This window comes from Falco naumanni, chromosome 9 (assembly GCF_017639655.2).
Source record: "Falco naumanni isolate bFalNau1 chromosome 9, bFalNau1.pat, whole genome shotgun sequence".
In the NCBI taxonomy this organism is placed as follows: domain Eukaryota; kingdom Metazoa; phylum Chordata; class Aves; order Falconiformes; family Falconidae; genus Falco; species Falco naumanni.
The window spans coordinates 49,987,350-50,012,359 of NC_054062.1; the positions used below are offsets into that span (position 1 = coordinate 49,987,350).

General features: G+C 39.5%; 1 protein-coding gene across 1 annotated transcript in view; it reads right to left on the minus strand.

The window, feature by feature from the left end:
• Nucleotides 1-244: 244 nt before the first annotated feature.
• The window catches only part of ADAM12 (ADAM metallopeptidase domain 12), a 187,631-nt gene continuing 162,865 nt past the window's right edge, over nucleotides 245-25,010 (minus strand). The window contains 10 exon segments of the mRNA XM_040607235.1: nucleotides 245-1,734; nucleotides 2,925-3,052; nucleotides 10,074-10,256; nucleotides 10,734-10,842; nucleotides 11,493-11,628; nucleotides 14,702-14,765; nucleotides 14,767-14,811; nucleotides 17,145-17,222; nucleotides 19,712-19,910; nucleotides 20,019-20,127. Of these exon segments, the coding sequence (XP_040463169.1) occupies nucleotides 1,674-1,734; nucleotides 2,925-3,052; nucleotides 10,074-10,256; nucleotides 10,734-10,842; nucleotides 11,493-11,628; nucleotides 14,702-14,765; nucleotides 14,767-14,811; nucleotides 17,145-17,222; nucleotides 19,712-19,910; nucleotides 20,019-20,127 (1,112 nt within the window). The 3' untranslated portion in view covers nucleotides 245-1,673.

Sequence of the window (25,010 nt, forward strand, 5' to 3'; positions counted from 1 at the left end):
CCCCACCCCATTTTAGATATAAAGCTACTGTTGATGGGAAGAAATTAGTGCTTTAAATATGAAAAACATAAAATACATAAAAAAGCATCATTTTGGTTCCAACTGCATTGCTGAGCCTAGTTAGCATCCTACTGTTGCTGTAGTGATTCTCTGACCATAAAGCACTGTTGTTGCTATTAGAATCACTTTAAGAATTGAAACGCTTTTGTGAAGCATTTACTTTGCTATTCAGCAACAAACTAAACTGGTTTATTTTGGTTTATTCAGTTTATCAATAAACATGAGTGTGCTATATGGCTACAATGGGGAATAACTGGGAAAATTAAATACAATTACACTTACTGAAATGAGATCCACGTTTCTATCAATGCTTTTATTTTTGCTTAAAGAAACAAAAACTACAAGCAATGAGGAAACTAACCTATGTAAGGTAATAGTTCCTTCTCCCTCTATTTCAACTGATATTTGAAAAATGTTTTTATTACAGCATAGGTGAAACAACTGTATTCAGCAGTGCTAACGAGAAGGTACAGAGAGATCAGATGTAATGCTACCACATACTAAAGAGATGATTTTCCCCCCCTATGTCTTAGGATAACCAAAGTCTATGTATTAAAATAGAAATTTTGATTTGAAAATTAAGAAACTCAGAACAATATTTTAGAAGTTAAATACAAAACAGTAGTAAATATGCAAAATACAGTTGATAAGCAGAGCAATGAGGCAAAAGAGAGAAGTATAATAGCTGATTCTTAAAACGTAATTCTTTGTAATGCTTGGTTTCCCCCCACCCCCTGCGTGTAACATATCGTCAGTCTAAACAGGACAGCTATGCAACATAGTGAGATGGTACTGCCTTGCACAGTACAGCTGAATTTAATTACCAAAGCACCAAAAAGGTAACAACACTGGGAGGCCTGGTATCTGCATTAATATGTACTAACTGTATTGAGTTTGAGGAAAATGAGGTTAAAAAAAATACAGTTTTATGATATACAGTACTTCAGTAAGAGAACTTGTCCAAAGTGAATGCATCCTCCTTCAGCACGGATTTCTCGGTGCTTTCAAACAGTAACGTGAAAACTGAAATTACAGTACAGCTGCTAACACTGAGCGATACTTTGGTTAAATACATGTTACACATCTGTGTGCAGATATTGGGCATTTCACCATGTTCCAGAAAAGATTTTTTTTTCTTTTTTTCTTTTTTTTTTTTACCCTGACATACTTATTCAAAAGTTTGCTGTGGATCATTGAGATTGAGTTGTTTATACATTTGATTTATCCATGAGTATCAGCACTCCTTAAAGAAGAGATCAAAACTAAAAACTCTATGTAGGACCAATAGAGCAGAATTATTCAAGTTCAATGAAGTATTAGAAAAAAGGCTTCCTTTTTAGGAAAACTCAGCTATGGTAAAAATATCTACTACAGTGCACTGCACTGTAATAAATATTCAACATAAATTAATAATTTACAAGTACCTGAGCAAGTATACAGAGCACCATAGCACAGCACAGCACCAAAGGCAGTAGCTCAGAATTCTTAAAAATAATGCTGTTTTAAACATTAAAAATTCTAAGTATTGTCATAAAAATGAACTCCAGCTGGAGTGTAAAGATAGTGCAAACTTCTGTCTTCACTTTTTAAAATCAAGGTGTCAGATTGTCTAGTCATTTCACATCAGCAGTGTTGCTGGACCTGGATACCTGTGGTGGATGTTTAGGAGCAGGTCTGTTGGAAAGAAAGAAAATGGTAAAGAGTTATTTAACCTTTTGCTGTTTCTCACTGCCAGTATCATTCCTGAGGCATGAAGGTGAACGGTAAAACCTCTCATAATTACCCAACAACTTCAGACACATAGCATGGGACTCTCATACTGCGAGGAGATCTGACATGGTACTATATACACAAGCCTCATCAAGAAGTGTAAATGGTACCAGCAAATTTCTTATTTTATTTTTTTTCTCCCACCGGTTCATATTTTACATGCTGCCTGGCCAGCGGGATCAGCTTAGCTCCATATTTCTGGTGTGGTTCTTTAAACTCTTTATGTCTTTGACTGCTCATCAGTTTTGCACCTGTTCAAAAATGCTACTTAATGTTGTACAATGGCAGTAGGTTTCAGAAAGTTGTAGTTATCAGCTTGAAATGTTATTACTTTCAGAATATCTTACTAGGATGGACAACCAGGAGCTTAATTAAAGTTCACTCCTGCAGTCTTTTTGCTAGGAGTATTAGCAAACTAACTTGATTCTGTTGTTAATTTTTCTGAGCAATTAAGTGCCTCGCTAGCAGCTTAAACCACTACTTTTATCTTCCTTTGAGCTCACTTTTTATTCATAGGAAACTGAAGAATATCGAGTAAGAAAATATCATTGATTGTGCCCATTAACACTGGGCATAGTTATTTCACTTCCAGAGTATTTTTTTTCAGTATCCTTTGTTTTGAATTGTACTATTTGTGTGCTTTCTGAAAGTCTGGGTTATTATTTTCAGGCGATAGAAATTGATATTCCACTGTGAAATGTGTGAACAGAAAATTGCTTTTGTTGGTGGCTGATCTTACCAGCATTCAGTTCTCAGCCTAATTCCGTAGGTGGTCTGAGTAGGATTTTTTTTTTTTTTCTTTCTGCAAGAGCTTGGTGTCTCTTGAAATTGGTGCTTATTATCGCTTTTCTTTTGCAAGGAATTTTATTTGTTGGGCATTTTCTATAAACACACAGATGTTTATACAGTCAAATCATCGTACGTCTCATAAATTCTCCTATTTCTGGGGAAGCCAGTGGGATTGTGCTGGTGGAAAATGGCTGTTGAGTAGCTCTCGGCAATACTTAACGGCAGGGCAGAACTACTCAAGACATTTTAGACCTGTCATTGAAGGAAGTGCTATAAATCAAGGCATTTTGATTAGGAGGACTGACCTTACAGGAGTAATGTGAGGCAGAGCTTTCGCGTGCCCGGGTGCTGCGGTGCAGGCGCTGCTGTAGCGCACTTTGGTCAGAGGGTCTGCTGGCAGAGGCTTCCGCGGAGGGTCTGGCTTGTGGCTTTCCTGTTGTAAACCAGGAGGCCACGTTAGTCTTTGGAATGGACATAACACACTCAACATAGCAACAACCAATAGGATAAGTTTGGAGTAATTGTGACCAGATATATTGAAATGAGTAAGCCACAACTTATTTTTAATAAACAGGCACATACATTTTAAAACAAACATTTAATACTATATTTTAATGATTCTGGTTTGGTTTTTTTTATTTTTTTTTTATTTATTCTTTCCTCTAGAAATACTGCGTGCATCTATACTGGAGTTAATGATTAATTACTGGTAAATGAAAACAACATAGACTGAATACATAACATTGTTGAAGTGGTCAGATAGAAAGATGGAAATACTAGAAATGACTTCAAAATGCAAATTCAGATGACCACAAAAATAAACTGCTCAAGTGCAGTTTGAATTGGTAGCATCTGTGGAATTTTTTTTAGAGATGCTGCTGTGCTTTCATTCTGTGGCATTAAATGATTCATTAATGAAGAACAGAAGTCATCTGCTGTCAGGCATGAGCTAATGTCTCTTCTGTGTGGTCCCTGAAACACTGCAAACATGGTAACATGTCTATTTGTGGTCTTCGTTATGAAGAACTGGGATAGATTAAGTGACTTGCTCGGGGCACACAAAACCTCTCCAATATACCCAAAAATTCACTTCAGATCCATCTGCTATTTGAACTGCATAGTTGTGCTTTTTCTAAGTATTTTACTCTTTATTATTAGTTTGCCATAACCATCATTAGTAAAATGGACCAAAAAGAAACAAGAGTTTACAAGCACAATCTTGTTAAAGATCCTCTGAAAGATGTAATCAAAAGAAACAATCAGAGGCACAAATTGCTCCGGAATAAAGTACAACTTATCATTATTACTTTTCAGCATCCCTTTGTTTACTTACTTTTCATGGCAAATGTTTGCTCCTCTTAGAAGGAAATGCAGACTGATATCAGTAGGCATTTTGATAAGGAAGAAAATATGGGAGCTTAAGTAAACCTCATATATAGTCATTTGAAATTTATCACAAACTACATTTTAAAGCTGTACGTAACGTCCCTCTTCCTCTTCACTTTCAGCCTAACATGTACTAGTTCTTGAGTGAATCAGAAATAGCAACATGAACAAAAATTTTTATTTTAACTTATTGTTATAGCCAAATCTCATATGAAGTATAAAAATTATTTTTGACTTTCATCCAGAAGACTTTCCGCTGTAAACCAAGTGTCCAGGCTTCAGCTGGGATAGAGTTAATTTTCATCTTAGTAGCCAGTACAGTGCTGGGTTTTGGCTCTGATGTGAGAACATTGGTGATAACTCCGCTGATGGTTTCAGTTGTTGCTGGGTGATGTTTATACTAAATCAAGGACTTTTCGGTTTCCTGGGCCCTGCCAGCCAGAGGGCTGGGGGGCCACTGGAAATTGGGAGGGGACACAGCCAGGACAGGTGACCCCAACTGGCCAAAGGGACATTCCATACCATACGGCGTCATGCTGAGTGTATAAACTGGGGGAAGAAGAAGGAAGGGGGGACGTTTGGCATTGTGGCGTTTGTCTTCCCGAGTAGCCGAGTAGCCGTTAGGTGTGGTGGAGCCCGGCTGCCCTGGGGATGGCCGGACACCTGCCTGCCCGTGGGCAGTGGGGGATGAATTCCCGGGTTTGCTTTGCTTTGCTTGGGCGTGCAGCATTTGCTTTACCTATTCAATTCTTCTTATCTCAACCCTTGAGTTTTACATTCCTTTCCGATCCTCCTTCCCATGCCCCTAGGTGGGGGGATCAAGCGGCTGCGTGGGGCTTGGTTGCCAGCCAGGGTTAAACCACGACACCAAGATAAACATACCTGGCTATAAGAAGTTTGTGAGCTCTGTCTTTGGGAGTAAATTTAATCGTGAATATTCATGAAATAATCAGGCCTGGAAAATGATTAAACAAACAGCATGCTGGTAAATACTGTATGTGGCTTTATCTCATAGGGTTATCCTGTTGGAAGTCAAGGAGTTTAATTAAACACTAGCAAAGGAAGTTCTTCAAAACATGATCGTTTCCCATGATAGAGAACTAGAACCTTAAAACAACTCAGAGAAGAAATCTTACCATCAGGATTTCTTAACCAAAGTTTACTTTGTGCACTAAATTTCTTACACAATGAAATCTTAATGGGTGTGTTTTGAAGTGAAATATACTGGTTTGGAACAAATTAGAGCACAGCAGAAACTGATACTTTTAAAATAACTGAATTATCTCTTCATAGTTTTTGGGGTAGATTAAGTGACTTGCTCAGGGCACACAAAAATTCTACAGTGCATCAAAAAAACCCATTTGAGATCCGTCTACTACTTGAACTGTGTGGTTGTGCTTTTTCTAAGTATTTTACTCTTAGTTTCCCATAACTATTGTCACTAAAGTTGATCAAAAAGAAACAAGAAGAGCTTACAAGCATCATCTTGTAAAGTACAGTAAACTATACAGTAACATATAAATAGAAGTTGCTTCTGTAATAATTTTGTTAACATGGAAGAGTGTATGAATCATCACCTCAGGGGTGATAACATTTCAAAGAAAAGTAACAAACGCACAAATGTCACCATTATAAAGACAGCAAATAAAAAATGCATCTTTGAACACCATAAAGGCTTTATTCCCTTGACTGCCTTCACTGAAGTGGCCTTTTCCCTCAAGTACTTTTACATCACACGAATTAGTCCGATCACACGAGCATTCAGCTGTTTGCTTGATCAGTCCCTAATTGTTGTTGGATGATTTGCATTTACTCTTCAGTTGGCAGAGTGATTAGGTGCCGTAATTGGGAAGAGGAACGGATCCAGGCTCAGCAGCCCAGAGAAACAAAGGTCTGAAGAGCTTAAGATCTGGTAAGGATAAATGAACAAAAAGAGAGAAGAACTCTCCTTGTTTATTTGCTTGTGTGTTTATTAGCTGTGTCCAATGTCTATTCATGACCTGCAACACCTGATAGTTGGGAGAGACTGACTTTCTGAGAAACTCAGAGCAGCTAAGTACTAATGGGATCCTATCAGTTGCATTTTTCTCCCTGTTTGTGGGGGAAACTGGCTGAAATGTGCTGATCTAGAACAGTTCTTCAGCTGTGGGGTGAGCATCCTCTCATTAAGGCAATCTTTGATGCCTAAGCCAAACTAATTCTTTAGGCCCTCCTATTCTAGAAGCATCCAAGTGAGGAAGTATGTTGAAACAGCAATCATACTGTAAATATAACTCTGATAGGTATACAAGCCCAACATGTGATTATTTATTTTGTTTGTTTCCCTAGGGCTTGTAAAAATGTCATCCTTGAGTTGATATCCTGAAGGAGAAAGCAGCAAAGTGGCTTGACAGAAAGTCTAATGTAGGAAGCTGGTAAGAAAGGGTAAAAGAAAGAGGAAATGGGGAAAAAGGGAAAAAAAGGAGGAAATTCACATAAAAATGGGGATGGAGAATGTGCAATGACTGAGATGAAGCAAAACGGAGGAGTCCTTCATAGAAAGGAGCCACAAGCACCAGGAAAACATGCATCCTTAGAAGCAGAGGAAAATATATTTGAAGAATGAAATCCTCTCCCTCAAACTGATTATAGGGTGGTATTTTATGTTCTTTATATGCCAAATTGATACAGCTTTGCATGTTAATGTGCATGGAAACCTGGTGTCCCGACAAGCCCGTAGCACAGCTCATAGTACCACCATGGCTGTGCCTCCCTGCTTCGCTGCTCCAGCCTTTCTCCCAGCCCATTTCCCCCCCCTGCAGAGCGAGCTTCAGCTCTTCAATACAAAGAGTTTAAGGATGGATTTCTTTGTCCAGTTTTATATCAATAACTTAGCATTTAATGCATTCAGTGTCTGTATTTGGGAAAGTATTGTTTTAAATATTGTCACGATCTTTTTACAGCTCTGCTAGGAAGGAAAACGTAATTCTCACACTGAGCAGCTACAAAGACATCAGGTGCACGAAGCTTTAGTTTTTGTCACTGGTTTTTAAATAAGCAACTGGAAGACAGTTCTTGCTTGAAATGCACTGGATGAGAAGCGGTGTCTCCCTCAATCTATTTAGATGGGCACTTAATCTGTGTTAGCCCTCCGTGTCTGAAGCCAGTGTGAGGTGTCATAGGAGAGGTATTCACGGGAGTAACGGTGGCAGAACGAGCCGAAGGTGAGCCCAGCTCAGATTTGCTAGGGGAAAAGGAAAAATCCACAGCTATATTTCCTGTCATAAGGACGACCTGTAAAATGGGAGATATATTTTGGTAATAAGACGATGACAGTAGTGGAGGCAGTAACTGACTGCTAACGGTAACAACGGCAAGTGGAAGCGATCGAATCGGAACGCACGGACTGAGCCCACGGTTAGGATAAACCTGCCCTGGTTCCTTGATTTCAGTGGTGCTGTGCTGATTTATATTGACTGTGAATCTAGCCTGTAAATACAAGTCTGTTTGCCTTGCGAGAGCACCTGAAAGAAGAAAAAGCTGTTTATCAGTCAAAAGCTTGTTAAATATTAAACTCGGCAACAGTGTGTTTGCTAAGTGATTTTTTGGGGTGGATTTGTTGTTGCGGTGGTGGGGTTTTTTATTATTTTACTTACACCTGGAAGGAAATTTTATAGCAAAATATTAATTCATTCCTTGCTGTCTCAACAGACACTAGAAGATACAAGGTTTGTCTTCGACTCTACTCGGTATGTTGTGCCTTAGCTGTCCACTGCTATAAGCCCAGAGGCAGCAGGAAAGGAGCTCAAGCTTAAATCTACCTCTCCGAAGGGAGAAGCAGGAGGCAGCTGTGAAGCCAGAGGAACGGTGAATGGCTTCAGGTACTCTTCAGCACTGTACTGCAGCACTGAGCATCTGCGTGATATTGTGAATGTAGCAATTATTTGTAAAGCGCTTCCTCTTGATGACCTGATGGATGCACTTCCAAGACAGTGCTGAAGCAATACATTAGGCAGTACCTATATAAACGAGACCAAAACTATTCTCAAGGTAATTTACTTCTTCCAAGCTTTGAGGGAGTAAAATTGTTAACTTCAGAAGAAAGAATTTTCTTCCCCACAGTGTTTTCTGTGTCTTTAGGATATAAAAAGTAGCTGTTTCTGACAATCTTGAATTGAGGTTATGGACATAATTTGGAAATAAGCCACTCTCGATTATTCACCAGGCTGCCTTGAGTTGACCCTCTGCTCGTCCTATTTCTGTTTCATGCAGCAACTGAAAATTGTAACCAGAGATACTTTGATTGTTAGAGTAACTGTCACAATTAATTTAGGCTGCCAAAATTAAAAGCTTTTTAGCAGTTTCTGATCTGTCAGTCTTTGGTAATGATAGCACTAGAAATCTGGTATTCTACCCTGCACTTTGTATGGGATTTGAAGGGGAGAGCGCTCAGGAACATGAATTGCAGTGGTGCATGGGGCTGCTTTGATGTGTGGTGACAGGCTGGGGCAGGTACAGATGCACCATCAGAATGAGAAATGGTTACTTTTTCTTGGAAAGCCTTTTCTCCAGCTGTCTTCTGCTAGTAGGAGACAGCATAAACTTGTAAGTTGCTAGATGAGAAGAAATAGAAGAATTTTATTTTTTTTAAATGGAATCATTTGATTAAGGAACAGAAAAGCACTTGCACGTAAAGTCTTAACTTTGCCCACTGTGGAATATGCAGAATATTTTAAGGAATGCAAGAAAATAAACAACAAAACCATTGGAGCTAAAGGCAAAAGCAACATGAACCAATACTACTTCAGATTTCCTATAAAATTGATTTTAGAAAGAATCAGGATTTCCCATTCCCCTGAAAAGGAAAATAAATTATGAGCAAGACAGAAAATGCAAGAAGAAAAAGCTTAAATACTTGGATAGCTGTTAACAAACTGGCTACACTTATAAAAGTTGGTCTGAGTGGTTCAGTGTTCAGACTTAGACAAAATTAAAACTAGATACACTTTTTCTGCTGTCATAATACATGCCGTGGTATCTCAGCGCTCTCACCCCTTTTTGGTTCTGTGTTATTTTTACAGCCAGTTTTCAAAGCACTGCATTTCAGCAACAGTTTCTCATAGCCACACCTTCTAAATCACTGGGAAAGCACCTCAGAGTAGCTCACAAGGTTACTGCAGGAGGAAGGTGCTCCATCTTTGGCCATCCTAGCCAGGTTCAGATAGCTGTGTCTTGAGTGCCTGTGCCTGTCTGAGTACAGATTTGCAGTATGTGCATCCAAATCGATGTGATACTCATTTAAGAACGCTTGGAGATAACAACATTCACCTCATTTTAATCTCGTGTTATATCCAGAATAGCACAACGTCTACAAAACAGAAATAGCTGGGTGCCCTATTCCCTTTGCTTAGACACAGTCACTCCACAAATGCAACCAGAAAGGAGAAGCCGGTGACAAGAAAGGGACAATTTAATATAGACAACTGCACAGACAACTTAATCTGCCCTGAACATTGCCTTGAGATGCATCTTATTACAAAAACATGGGCTACGAGCTCTATTTAAACATTGCAGTGAAAGGTACATCTGCATGAAATAGTGTGGGTAATTACAAAATCTGCTTTTCAGGTCTGTGCTCTGGAAAAAACACATCCAGTTCATGCACCCCTTGGCAGAACAGAAGCACATCAAGCTAATATACCTTTTGCTCTTCTGCAAGACATCTGCAGCTTGACTTCCTAAACGATATCGCTGTATTTGGCACCTTGCTAACAAACCTACAGCTTCCCCTCCGGTGGGGCAGCTGGCAAGATGAGCCTGTGTTTGCCTGTTATAGGGAGCTTGTTTATACATTTGTGTCTTGAGTGGTGAAGAGAGAGTTCAGGATCCTAAATTTTAGGATCACAGCCTCAGCTGGCATAAAGCGATATACCTACACCACATTTCTAAACTTGTACAAAGTATAAAGGAAATACTGGGGGAAAAAGGCCAGTATGAGATACGAGAAAACACTTAATTCCTCTTTAATACATGCAGATACACAGTAAATATTAAATAGAAGAGAAGCTTAAAGAAAACTCAATGGTTACCTGGGCAAGCCTCAGCGAAGGGTTAACTGGCAAGGGTCTTTCAGGCACAGCATGGTGACACGGCGGCTGGGGAAGGGGTGGTAGGACTCGCTGCGGTGTTTTTAATTGTGGCAAATCATGTGTCTTCACGGGGTTACTAATATCAATGATCTGATACGGCAGCGGTCTCCTTGGACCATCTCTCTGAAAAAAAACCCAAACAACCAAAACTTACGAACTTCAAGAGTTGACACAAGCATTGCTACTTTAAAACATATGTTATTTGTTTGCTTTTCTCTTCTAGTCTGCTTTCATCTACCTTCAACACATGTTCAACCAGAGAAGCAATTAACAACTTCTGGAATCTTACTCGAGCACTAATCCTTCACCGTTTGGATGTTGTGTTGTGGTGTAAGCCAGCAGGCTCTATCCTGGAGACTAAATATTTCTTTTCTGCACTTGACACCTCCACTTGTCTAAAACTTGAAAGCCATAAATGTATTTTGAAGACTACATCATCTCCCATTTTACATGTTGTTAGTTCTACATGATATTAAGATTGTGTAATAATTGTGTTGTAATAGATTACTTAGATGATGATCCAAATTATAGAACACCCCTGCCCTCCACCCCCCCTTTTTTTAATAGAAAACCCCACAGCTAAATTATTTAGGGACTCACTTTTTGCATGTTTGTATTTTGTGGCTTCACGATGAGATTTTTACTGAGAGATGTGGTATGAACATGATTAGGCTCAGCTGAACTGGAAGGTCTTGCTGGAGTCACAGACCTGCAATACAAACATATACTTACTGAACACAACATTCTGCATTATAAAATTTTTTAAACAGTAGCCTTTTTTTCAGAATGAGGTTTTGCAAGGACTTTCTGACTTTTTTATAGTAAATACGGAAAGTAAAAATTGTCTAGCACTCCTGCAAGAATAAAAATAAATATTGATTTTTTGGAAACCAGTAGTCTGTTAAATTAGCTTCTGCAATCTGTGGAAATGCAGCTTTGTAACACCCAAGAGACTATTCTAATGAATGTAGCATTTAAACAGTAATGACCTCAAATATGAAGGTTTCAGCTGACTCGACTGAGTTTGTATAAAAGGCCATGCAATGTAATGAAGCTAATTCAAGCAAATGAAAATAAAGGCAATACTTCCTTCACTTCTTGATTTTTTTTTTTTTTTTATCACAAAAGAAAAGAGGTATGGAGTCAAACCAAAATCTACATTATTTACTGACCATCAATAAAGTTAAACGAAACCAGGAAAACCACTGCTGTTAATACCTGGTGCATATTTTTGTTCAGGCTGGCTCTTTCTAACGTAATCACACCGTTCTGCAATGAACCTCAAGGTGACAGCTGCCTTGTTTACAGCTACTTTCCACTAATATCTATTAAAAGTATAATTAGAGAAAATGTTCATACCTTAGTTTCTCTATGGTTGTCTTTTTACTTGTAAACAACCATCTCATGAAAGTTTTCCTTTTCAGATACATGACTGATCCAGCAAAGATCAGGCACAGGATGGTTATCAACACTCCTATGGTTAAACTCTTATTATCTGCAACAAAACACATGGAGTTAACTTCTACCCAGAGCCATCTTCACTGAAATGTATTGTGTGTCTGGAGAGGGACATTGCTGCCTGGGCCGCGTTTCCAACTGCAATGCAGGTGAAGTGAATAAACCATGAATGAAAGACTAATAAACTCTATCCTGGTGCTTGAATTTTGGCCTGGTTTAAAGTTATTTCCTAAACATTGGGGAAAAATCGGTTAACATATAATGCTGTCCATCCCTTCCAACTGAACTGTTCTATTCTAGTCAGATATCTGGGTCCAGGCATGAGCATCTCTGTGTACTCTCTCTGCCCCTGTGTTCAGGTCTTGCTTGGGTTGTCACCTAACCGGCTGCTGGCTGCACCAGCCACCCACAGGGTGATGGCTGTAGCAATGCCAGCTGGCACCTTCTTCACTGGCTGCCAGGGTAGCAGACAGAGGCTGAGAGGGAGAGAAAAGGGACAGAAATACCTAGATTGTGCAAACTTTTAAATATTAAATAACGTGCAAACACGTTAAAAGTGTAAAGTTTTAAATATTCTGTCCCTCAGAGGTAAGCAGTGACGCAAGCTCCTTTATCACCAGATTTTAAGGTTTTCAATGCATTTTAAGACTGGGCAAACAGTCTGAAATCTGGACCAGTGTGGCCCAGCCCAGACAGCTGTCAAATCGAATCTGGAGGCAAGCAAGGAGCTGAAGGGCAGCCTTCAGCAGCGGTGCTGTGTGCCCTCCTAGGGATGCTCTGCTTAGCGGGGGGCCGCAGCCTTCTGTACCTGTTCCCCTTTTCAGAGTGTTTTAAGCTGCTCTAAGTACCTTGCTGGGACCTAAGTGAGGCACAACGGTATAATGAACCCTGAGTAGAGACTTGCAGCTGAAAGAAAGCCTTATTTATAGGAAGAGCGAAGCAGCAGCTCTGATTGTTACAGATACGTGATATGATCATTGCCTGGAAGAGAGGATGTTGTGTTTCTTCAGGACTGCTGACTAAAAAATGCACACTCCCACAGCAGGAGAAACATCTTTAATCTTTGCTCTGGTAACCTATCATCACTGTCTCAGTCTTATCCTGATGGATTTCCAGCCAGCTGGCTCTCATCTAATGGCCTAAGCTCGCCGGGATGCTGGTGAACGCAGCCAGCCACACTGGCTGAGCAAGCTACACATGGGGCTGGGGGGGCACCTTACAGCAGTGCAGAATAATAAATCCTTCACCATCTCCAAAAGATGAATAAAATCAAGAAGCTAAGATTATGCAATTTTAATTAATTAACTCTACCTAACAATCAAATATTTAAGGCATCTTTGTAAGAACAAAAATATTATAGTGTCAAACACATAGGTTAGTTTTAAGTCAGCTGGGTAAAATCAGTTACTAAATACTAATGAGACCATGTGCCTTTCTTGACTAAGATGAAAGTATTTTATTGAGCTAATCCTTCTGTAATTGATTTAGAGATGTACAAACTCAGATCATAAGCTAAACCACCTCATCAAGTGTTCATATTTAAATCCGTGTCAGCTATAGAAAATTATGTCCTCTAGCAATTTCTATATTTGTTTATTCCCAGTATTATTAAATGTAGCACTCTAGAGAAAAATGGTGAAGCTACCACAATATATTAAACTATTGCTAAAAAAGTTTTCTGTTAAATTGAAGTGATGGCTTCCAAAACACAAAATGCAAGAATTATCAAAGATAGTTTGTCTTGTCCAGTTATTGTTGTCTGTGCAGCATGTTATTATAATATATTTCATAGCTCCCTAGATGCTTAGCTTTCACGTAAGTTGAAAAAGGACTGTAATGATTTAGAGCAAATCTTGAAAGAAAACATATAACACACAAATAATCAAACTTGTTCAGTTCCTGAGCATGGTTCCTTTGCTATCTTACCAACCAGTAGGTATTTAAAAAAAAAAGATTTTTCAATAGTAAAATCGTAATGTGAAACTTTGCCAAGGAAATGACCATAATGTCATAAATTCAGCATTACAATTCACTGCAGGATATGGCATGTAAAGAATACAATCCAGTTTGGTTTTGAATAGTATTATTCGTATGAAAACATGCAAATCATTTTCTAGTGACTTTTAGTTTATATATGTACAGGCAAGTAGACTGCTTGTCCTGTCATACAGTCATACGTAAATCAGAAACACCTCTACAGAACTACAGGTGCAGCACTCTGCAGAAAAATCAGTGTGGATTGATTATCAAACCCTATAAAATTCACAATGTGTAGAATTAATTCTTCCTGAGGTTGGCCAGAGGTGAAGTAAGATACCATAGCCAATGTTCTGCAGACTGAACAAGGGGAAACCGAAATACAAGTTATACAAAATGCACACCTCCCACTGCTGTGATATGTGAGAGCGACTTCTGGTAAATGTGTGGAAGCTGTTTAGTTTTAATCTGATAAGGTCAGAAAGCTGCTATTTTCCACAATACAAAAGAACCTCCTTAGAAGAAAGATATAAACTACATTGCTGAATTTTTGATTATGCAATAATTTTGCATTTAGAACCATTGCAATATCTGCTCTTCATTAGGCACATCGCTACAGGAGCGGGTTGCATGTGCAGTAAAGTATTTCTGCCCTGATGCATTCAGTGGAGAATGCTGGGGCTTGACATATCTCAAGGTGAATCCAACATTACTCCAATGTTCATATACCATGGCAACAGGATTAGCTCAAGTGTAGGAGTTAGCTCCTCATCCTTGGCTTAAATTAATACTATTCCCTACTTATTACAGTCAGCTACTAAACTTGACCACGTGTCTTGGGAAGCAAAGAAAGGCAAAAAGAAAGGCAGAAAGGAAAGTAAAAGAAAGGCAAAGAAAAGAACAGAACCCAGCAGGACCACTGTGCCTCTAGTTATGCAAGAAAATTGATGCACTCAGGCTGCCTTGGTTTTGCTTCACTAAATTTTCGAGCTGGTGCCAATGTGTTTGGATTAAGCCATTTGATTTACTGACTTATCTCCCTGTTTTGCAAGCTCATTGCTTACAAGACAACACTTTGCATTTCCACTCTTTATCATGCACACAAGGGGTACAGCATGCATCGTACTACTGACCTGCTTGCCTAATTGGCCCACTATCCATGCTGCCACCAAACCCTGGCTTGTCACAGTACGGGGGGGGCCCAGTCAGCCTCGCAGTGACAGTTCTTTTTATTGTTGCAGACCTGCAAACCAAGACAAATAGCTTAACATGGAAAGGATTACCCTATACATCTGAGAGCAGCACTGGCTGATAAGGCTTCCTAATCAGATAGTGACACATCTGAAAGAAATAAAACTTATAGAAGCAAAGAGATACACTGGTATCTGGCTATTGGCACAGCTAAGATGCCATAGAGCAACTCTGAGTGCAAGACACCATGGAGTAACAGGGATCCTAAAAAAGCATTATTTATTTGGCAGATGATCATTAGAGTTGCACCAGCTGACAGCTTCAATAATATAAGGATAATCACCTGCCTCTTTAGTCTTATTCTCTTGTTGCCTCCAGCAGCAACATTATCTGCTTTCTAACTTATTTTCCTTCTGCCTTCACTTGAACAAGAGTCCTTCTGTGCCACTAAAGCTGTAAAGCTTTGTCAGCCCACTTGAACACTCCTATCCACCGAGGCTGCACCAGGCTGCATACTGATTTTTCCAGTACTCGGAACCCCTGGCCCTGAGATGAATCAGGTGCTGGAAGAACTTGTGAAACTGGAACCAGGGCTGAGGAAACCCTCCCTTTGATATCACACCTGCACTGCCCATAAAGATACAGTCCAGAGCGTTCTGGTGAGTTTAACCTGAGTTAAGGAACAACTAGCAAGACCTGATTTACGAAATGCTCCCGGCAGAATGAGAGAGCTCCAAAGGACTGGAGACCTTCATCAACATCAGCCTGTTCCCACTGCCCAGAGCAGAAGGAGCTGGTAGACTCACAGCTTTTTTTCCTCAGGAGGTCCCACAGCCCCAAACACCCATCAAGAGAACCATAGAACCACAGAACAGTTTGGGTTGGAAGGGACCTTAAGGATCACCGAGCTCCAGCCCCCCTGCCATGGGCAGGGACACCTTCCATGAGACCAGGTTGCTCATGAAAGGCCACTTTTTTTTTTCCTTTTGCTACTACCCAAGCAGTGCCTGTGTGACTAATACAGAAGCTAAAGCTCCCAGCAGTATCGGCCGAACACAAGAACTGAATGGGCCAAAAAATATTGTTGCACAGGAAAGAGATGGCACAGTCACACGTAGGTGCTCAAACTGATTTTTAAATAACGTTTCTGGGCTTAGGGCTAGTTGTCAATGTGGTCCTCAGCCCTGCGCTAACACTGATCATCACTAATCTGCCACCACTGTGGGGACACCACACAATAGATGAATAAATGGGTTTCTCAGCAAGATGCTAGTGAGTTCATAAGAGTTTGCAAATGTGCACTTTTCTGGCAAGGTCAGCTGGCAGCCGTTCAGAAGGACCATACTGGCTGTGCCCGCAGAGTATTAAAATCTCATTCATAGCTTAGACTGGCTATGGCCATGTAAAACGCAAAAAGAAAAAGATTTACTTTTCAAAGACAGCAGAATAATTAAAAATATCATTCATTAAGCATTATTTTTCAGATCGAAGTGCTACAGGAGTTCCCATCTACAATTCCACGAGGTCATTTTTTGTTACTCAGGAGTCACCAGAGGTTCTCCACTGTACAGACATAAAGATGCCGGGCTAAGCCAGCGCTCGTTCCAGCACAGTGATGAACGCAGCACCATCAACACTGCTCACTTTTTCAAATGTGGGATGATAAAACAAGTTAAAGCAAATTAAAATTCCATCTCAGGAGAAGCCAGAGAATTTTCTATGGCCATTCTGGTGTCGTTGCCACAGCTTTTCACAGAAACAAACAGATCATCAGCAAATCAAGGTTAATAAGGCATAGCTTGACATAATTAACATTTCCATAATATAAACTAGGTTTCAAACCACTTTGATATTATTAACTGATATCATCATTTTTTTCATTCTGCACCACTTTCATACCTATAAAGTCTTCAGTATAGTTTTACTTTATTTTAATACTTTTGGAAATGCTTTTTCATTTGACTCTCTATTCAAAGACATAACTTCTCTGTATCCACATAGAAACTGTATTTTTTGAAATGTTAATGAGAATTCTTTATGAAGGAAGGTTAGACTTACAGTTGCTTTGAAGATGACAAAATTGCTTATTATCATAGGCTGTTAATTAAGAACAAGATAATCACTACCTGATAAATATGTCTTTGTTTAAAAATAATTTCATTTCTTGAAGTTCATGCAAGGGACACTGAAAATGGAAATACATAATAAAAAAGCATTGCAGTGGCTTTGATATATTACAAGCAATCATAGATCCCAAAGCTATTATATAAAATGATTTCTTGTCCAGTGTTTATTGAGTGATCAAAAAAAAGTGTATATATAATATACATATATATTATATATGTGTATATATATGTGTGTGTATATATATCTTATAATGCTTACTCCACGTCCATGGCACTTTGTTGCACATTTATGTACACCAAACACACTTGTGTTCTGGCACCGGCGATTAAGGCAAATCTGCAAAATAAGAGAAAAGGCATTTTAAGAGGAACAGACCTGCTGGTGCCCACAAGGCAGCAAGTCCCTCTCTGTACAATCTGCTCATCAATCTATGAGTTGTCCTTTTAGCAGTTAAAGAAGTCCCAGCCCACGTGCTGCATTGACAACATTATATTGACAAGAAGGACACCAGAATTAGGTGGTGTTGTCTTTGTAAAAGGCTTTGTCAGTCTTTTAGGTCCAAATCTGTGTAAGCTGAATTCTGCTCCCCATCGGCATCCTGGCCAACATGGAATTTCAGACATAGCTCACATTTGGTGGATATGCTGAGCTTGTGTAAATAAACACTCACAGTTTCACTGAAGTGGAACTGGTGGTAAACCACTGGGGTTTGGGGTTTCTTTAAGCCAATTTAAAAACCACTAATTTGCATTTTTGCAGGACTAGGAATGCACCGAGCAGGATTCTTCCAGTACTTGTCTGGCTGCATTTGCGTCTTCACAGCAGCAGATGATTCCTCAAGGAAAGGTCTGGGTTCCCTTGTGGTGTAAATTAATATAGCTCTGTTTATATCAATAGTGCAAGACTTTTTGATGCTAGTACAGAACTTGGACCCAGGACAGTCGGGATATTTAACTGAGGTCATTGATGTGTATGGGCTCATCATTGTTCTTCAACAAAACTGAGACCTTTCTAAGAGTTTTCCCAAGCTAAACATTTTTTTTTGGTGTCAAATACATAGCAACCATATTTAAAGTATAATAATCATATAGGAAGTAGAAGTAAACAAGTAGCGTACACCAAGTAATAACATTCAATTTTTTTTGTTTTCCAGTCATTACAGGTAAACCTTACTCTGCCAATACAGCTGAAAATTGAGGTAAAGCAAGATTAGCACCATCTACTAATACCATCAAACAAACAAATGACTGATGAAGATGTCAGTAATGAGAAGTTATTCTACTCAAAAATGAAAAAAGAAGAAATCAGGGCTGGAATATCTGTTACTATGCTACATTGCCAGGAAAAAAAAAGGGGGTGGTGGTGGAGGAAATCATCGCACAATTTTGATCATGTTTAACTGGAGTTCAGTTCAGTAGTAATAAAAGTCAGTCACAATAATTAGCATTAAGCAGGGAACAGTGTTGAAGGAGACGACAGGGATGCTTAATCAGGGCACTTATCCCCTGGGGAGAAGGAAAAATGGAAAGGAAATTAGAGCGAATTGGCATCAACACGCACACATGTAGAGAATATGGTCTGATTACAGCAGCATTCACAATTCAAATATTCAGAGTGCGGTAGCACACAGAATTTTGATCACATTAAAATGGCTGCATTTCAAATTGTGTATCTTCAGCTTAGAAAACTCAAGAATATTTAAATTCATATTCTTAATCCATAATACAAACGCACTAATGTCCTCGAAGTAAAACATACAATTTCATAAGTATTAGCCTGTGTATTCTATAGTGTGTATGTATATGATTAGATAGATTAGAAAGATTAAATACTCATTAGTAAAACATAATGGGGTGCTTTCCCAGCGCTGAATTTTCTTTGAAAAGACATTTTATAACAGATTGACTTAGAAATGTTGTAAGGGTTGTTTTCCTGTAACAGAACTGTAGTTTCACTTGGGACATATTTTAAACCTGTTCCCAATACAGTGTGGTAATCCAGAATAATTCAAAAGCATTCAGAAGTTCAGAGGCTTGCTTGAATTTATCACAAACTATCAAAGCACTTTTTTTTTTTTTTTTCCCCCCTTCTTTTTGCAAGTATTCCACTGAGGGTATGGAAACCTTTTTCATTTCAATAGCTCTTGGACTCCTTTCCATTCCTCCCACCCTGTAAACTCATGGCAGTCTCCCGTCTTTCTCTGTTCCTTTTCTCACAAAAGGAAAACTAAGAATGAGATAGCCATATGAAATCTGGAATACATTCACATTGGATAGTTCGCAAAGTTTGCAAAACAGCACTGCAAAAATCAGTTTTGGTGGCTGAAGAGCAATGGGTTTATATTTTTTCCTACAGTGCACACAGAGATAACTTTTCGGGGGGGGGGGGGGGGGGGGGAGCCATAATCAGCAGGTATAATACATTTTAAAACCTAAAGTGAACTTAATGACTATTTTCCAATGCTATAAACACCAGGCAAGTGAATCCACTGAACTCCTTACAAATATATTAAGAAGCCTGTAATGTATTTTGCTGTATTTGCTTTGCAGAAAACCTCTAGCCTACATGGACAGATGCTTGGAACTGTCCTCAAAAAATCAATTATAAACTTCAGCAACTTGCATTGCATCTGCAAATCTGTAACCCAATACACTGGCCAAAAGAAGGGAGTAAAAAGTCTGACTCAGTGTAAGCATGAGAAACAATTCCTTTGTGAAAGAAAAAAAAAATAATCCCAAATCAAAACCTAGGCAGTTTAGTACAAAATACTTAGCAGCATGAGGGTAGTGATGTTCTCCGTGTCTGGGAGTATTTCAGAATCTTACTTTTCCATCTTCACACTTGGTTCCTGACAGCACAAGACCAGGATCAGGCATATCATCACCCAAATACACGTGGGTACCTCGACACAGAATCTTGCCACCTTCCTGAAGTGGGATATTAGTTTCTATGGAAACTGCATTGGTACCAATTACAGGTCGATTTGCTCCTCCTTGACACTGGATTTTTCCACATTTAGCATCTCTGAAGGAAAAAACACAAAACCAAAGAGGAGTCAAATAGTTTTAGATGTTCTAAGCCCTCTCCCACACCCCCAGCATCTGTTCCTGTGTTTGCAGGGAGGGTCCCTACCTGGGTTCACATTTAGCAAACGAGCTCTTGGAGTCTTTGCCACAGTTGCCATAAGGATCACCTGCAGAATTGACTCTCTCAAAGCAGATCCCAGGAGCAGGTTTCGCACCTGAAACAAAACCTAATCAGAACTTTCATCTCATACAAGGTGTTTTTAATAATGTTCTTTGGGCTCCACTGATGCTTTAGGGGAAGGCAGAATGTGATCTGCATATTGATGGAGCACACCACCACAGTTGTGCTGGATCAGCATGCTAATTGAAGAGCCTGAATGTGTGTGGGGGGTTCGTTCCACTGTTATTTGTCTCTCTTGGCAATGCTGAGTAATAGAGAATGCAGAACTCAGATTCTCTTTCAGAATTTCTCTAGATGGTATCCCTCTTGTGAATCCTCCTAGGACACAAAAATTTTTAGGAAATGCCAAATCTAGTTTGGTGAAGAAAGACAAAGGCCAGCTGGTGAGTTAGCTCCCTTATTTTTACAGAAGCCCACAGGACTGTAGTGAGACCCCAGGAGCTGAAGCTGAAGCCAAAGCCAAAGCAACTCAGCACAACAAGAAACCAGAAAAAAACCACAAAACAGTTGCAAACTAGAGTACCACGTGTCTGTAAAAACATGACCACATGACATGGCAAAGAGGATACGCTGCTGTTAGCTCAAGCTAATGTACTGGGGAGAGGATGGGAACCCATCCCTACTTTAATTCTTAGTAAATCCACTCCTGAGAGGAAAGACTGACTTGAAAGAAGGGTCGTTTCTACCATGGTGGTGGAAATAGGAATCTGGGAAGACAGGCAGCATCTGCTTCTTATCTACTGTAGTCCTTTATGGTGGAGACATATCCTAACGGCAAAGGAACTTCCCTGGTGGGAGTAGTACTGGAAATGTTTGTGCAGACAGATTACTCATCCTTAAATCTTAGAAGTTAAAAGGTACTATGAGGACGCCTGTTCTAATGTCTTACACAGACAATCTCCTGTCCATTTTCCCCCATTATGATCAACTGCTGAAAATCTTCTAGGGGGAGATACACACATTTGTATGAAAGGTCTAAGAGGTGGAGGATCTACTTCTCTGATTTGACTGTTGCAAGAATTAATTAGTTCACGTATTATAATTTAATCCCTTTGTTCTGTTGTGAGTGTGGCTTCTATTTCCAGCCAATAATTGCTGCTCCTTGCAAGATAAGAGGTCTTTTGCTGCGCCCTTTGCTACCCCATAGTTTCTTTCCATGAAGATAACCAGTAGCACAATCAGGTCATTGCCACCATTTCAACTACTCCAATACACAGACTTGCTTTGAGGAGACAAAGTGTTAAGGAGATACAATGGCTAGAACTCTTCACAGAGATCTGCTAGATGCATTTTTGTACTTTTGATAGATCAGCCAAACTGAAATGAAAAGATCTGGCAGTAAATGATCCTAAAGGTGGAGAATATGCCATTTGTACAGTGTTCCCTGATTTTTAACAGAGACAGAATATCTGAGTTAATGTTACATTTTTTTCAAATGTTTTGAGCCACTTCCAAGCATGTATGCCTCTAACAGTGGGTAAAACGTATTTAATTAAACCATGCTGAAGATTTCATTTGAAATCCTTTAAAGAGGAAGAAGTTTGTAGGTTTTTGTTTGTTTGGGTTTTTTTTGGGGTTTTTTTTGTTTTTTTTTTCTTAAAAAAGGGGTCAGATTCCTGGAGAAGAAAATACAAATATGATTGTAAATCTTCCAGTTAGTGTGGTTCTTTTCACTAATAACTCAGAGATTAAAGCCTCAATTAATTATCTGCATTTCACAGTCAGAAGCTTGACTAATACTATATACTGCTGCACAGCAATCTAATGCTTTTAAGGACAAAATGTTAAAACTTGGAGAGGCTTAAGATGGCACCCTTTTTTCCTTCTAACATTTTTACATACTTAAACTGGAAAACTCAGAAAGGCAAGCACAGAAGGAACAGAATATGAGCTGCTAGTTCCCTGGAGAGCAGGACAAGAGCCTGAAATTCTTTGGAAGATTACGATCAAGCTTGCTGAGTTCAGACTATTTCTAAAATCTGGAACTATTAAAAGGGACTCAGACAGCATTCTTTCACTTCTTTTCATTAGACCACAAGCAATAATCAAAGAATCAACAAAAGCATCCAGACAAGGCACTGTGCGAAAGGCAAATGTAAAATTTCCATTTTCAGCATATAGATCCCTCCTCATCTTTCAGGGCAGGGACATTAACTATTCAGCTTGATACAAACATTAACATATGCCAGCTTTAGAAGGGAAGAGGAGGGAAGGAAAAAAACATGCTGTAAGCAAGAAATCAAGTCAGACTGCATCTCCTCCCACATCTGCAAAGACCAACTTCCTCAAACCTACCTCACCAAAGGAATAAGCCCTGCAACCACCTATCATGATGATATGCAATTGGTGTGGGTCTCGCTTTTTTCTTGGCCAGGAGCCTTGTGCCACAATTAGTTCAGCCAGTGGCGAATCACAGACTCATAGAACAGTTTAGTTCAAAAAGGACCTGTAAGTAGCATTGCAATGACTGGAGGCTTCCCTGGAGATGTGTCAGCAGCAGCCCAGAGCGCAGACACATTTTCCCCGGAGTGGTGCGTTGCTCCAAAAGCTGCCAAAGGCAAAATGAATGCTCATGTCCTGCACTTTGACTGTAAGTGACCTAACAAAACCTTATTAAAAATCATGGCATTAAAAAGACAAAGGGCTTGCTGAAATTCTAAGAGAGTTTAAGGAATTTATCTTCTTTTTTCACCTGGTGAAACCTTTTTTTTCGTTTGGTTTTTTTTTTTTTTTTGAATGTAGAAGTCAAGTGTGCTACACATGATGGAAAGCAGCCTGCAGGAAGAAGAACACATCTGCAGCATTCTTGCAGTGCGCTTGAGCTCCAACCAATCATACTTGACAAGAAAAAAGACCTCATGGAGTACAAAAAAAATGCTCCTCTGCCAGGCTTGGAGCAGTCTGTGTATGAAAACACCTGGTACCCAATGATCGTCTGTGGCTTGGAACCCAAAATCTTCCATTTCTGTCTTTGGTATCAAACCAAAACACGTTGTTGCTTGGGATTCAGATGGCTGTTCCCTCCCTGACTGGTTTCTCACAATATTTGGACTTTTTAACAGATGAAAACATATCAGCGTGTAAGAAGCCGAACAGATGGAGCTCCCAAGTTAAAAGGAGGTTTTCAGAGGATGCTGAAGGAAGAGAATTGTAACATTCTGTTTCTGGAGGTAACCCATTCATCATGATGGCACCACATAAACTGAAGCAGAAAGTCCTGTCTTTCTCTATTTTGCTACCTCTACAGGCAAAGGCAAAATGATTTGTGAAAGATTTCCAGTTGTTATTAAGTGCTTTGAGCTGGATAAGCAGAGTTTATTTCACTTTGCAATTGATAATTACAGTATCGTGACCCTGTAATTAAGGTCCTGCCAGCCTTTCCACGCCAAGCCTTATTCAAGGGATTAAATCAGCCGTTTGAGACTGCAGAAGGTCAAAGCTCACCACTGCGGTTCTCAGCCTGTAGATTTTATTTTATTTTTTTCCTCTCCAAATGTGTATATTGATAAGCCCACTTCTTTCCCTGTATAGTTGCAAAAAAAGAGAGATGTTCTACACTTTTGGAAGCGATACAGAAATGCTGTGTCATTTCAGATCAGTACAGGACCTGCTGCAATGAACAAAACACCGTCACGGTCTCCTGAAAGAGAAGGGAGAAATTTCTGACCATGGTGCTGATTCCATGAGCAGAGAAATGCTCATTATCAGCCTGACAGCAGAAAAGAAAGATATTTCAATTGAGCTCCCAGCATCGTCTCAAGGCTTATTTAAAAAAAATATTACACAGTGTTTAAGGGTGTGGAAGAGAATAAAACCCCAGTCTCCAAGTAACAGACTGGAGTTCTATTGCTCAGGCTGTGCCAAGCAGCACCACAAACAACTGTATAAATAAATATAAGCATAAAAATATGCACTCTGCTCATGTGATTTGCACCTGGGTTTTATATCTCATTACGTTTGTTTTAGTGCACTGATAATGCAAAGCAAACTTTCCACAAGCTCCCCTTAGCCTCTCTCTTCATCTTGGTGATGCCTGTTAGTCTGTGCAAGAGCAAGATGGGGTTGAGCTGTTATTTTTTGCTTTTAAGGAGCATTCTAGTTCTCACTACCTCTGAGAAGATGGGTTAATGCCTTCCATGTCTCCAAAAGAAAAGGCCTGGCTATCAATCTGTGATGATCAAAACGGTTTGATCCTACTGAATCCAAATCTTTACAATGCTTGGACAAATTAATATTTAAAAAAACAACCAACCAACCAAACACAAAAAGCAGTTAGCAATGGCTTAGTTAGCAAACTTAGATGGGAAACTTATCTATTTTGCCTATAGGGTTGCACCTGGAAACAGCTGCAAAGCTCTTACACCAGTGACAGGCCTTTGTAACAACCAATGGCATTAAAATTAAGATTGCTCCTTCCTAAACAAATGGTCATGTCTATACAACAAATTTAAGTATGTTCGAATTATTAAGTCAATGCCTGCCATTGGCTCCCCCAAATCATTGCTTTTTTCCCTCTTGGGGAAACGTAGGAAAACCCACTGACAAACGTCTCCTTTCCTTCCCTAAAGAACCATTGTCTTGTTAATGTAGAAAAAGACATGAGTCTAAAGCTGAGAATCTTCCATTCCTTGGTAATCGATAATTTCTCTCCCTTAAGTAGCTTTATCTGCTTATCTAGTTGCTCCTGCAAAGTGCCAATGGAGTACCAGCCATTACACGTGTCTTACCATCGATGTCTTTCAGTCACACTACCATCAACAGCTCAGGTCAGTGCAATTGGATTTTTTTGAATATGAAACAAAAAAAGGTCACAAGCAATTCATGCATATTTCTCCTTAAGGATAAAAATGACACGAATTATGGTGAGAGAGAGAGAGAGATAAATTTGTATGTTCTGGAAGCAGACTGGAATGAACT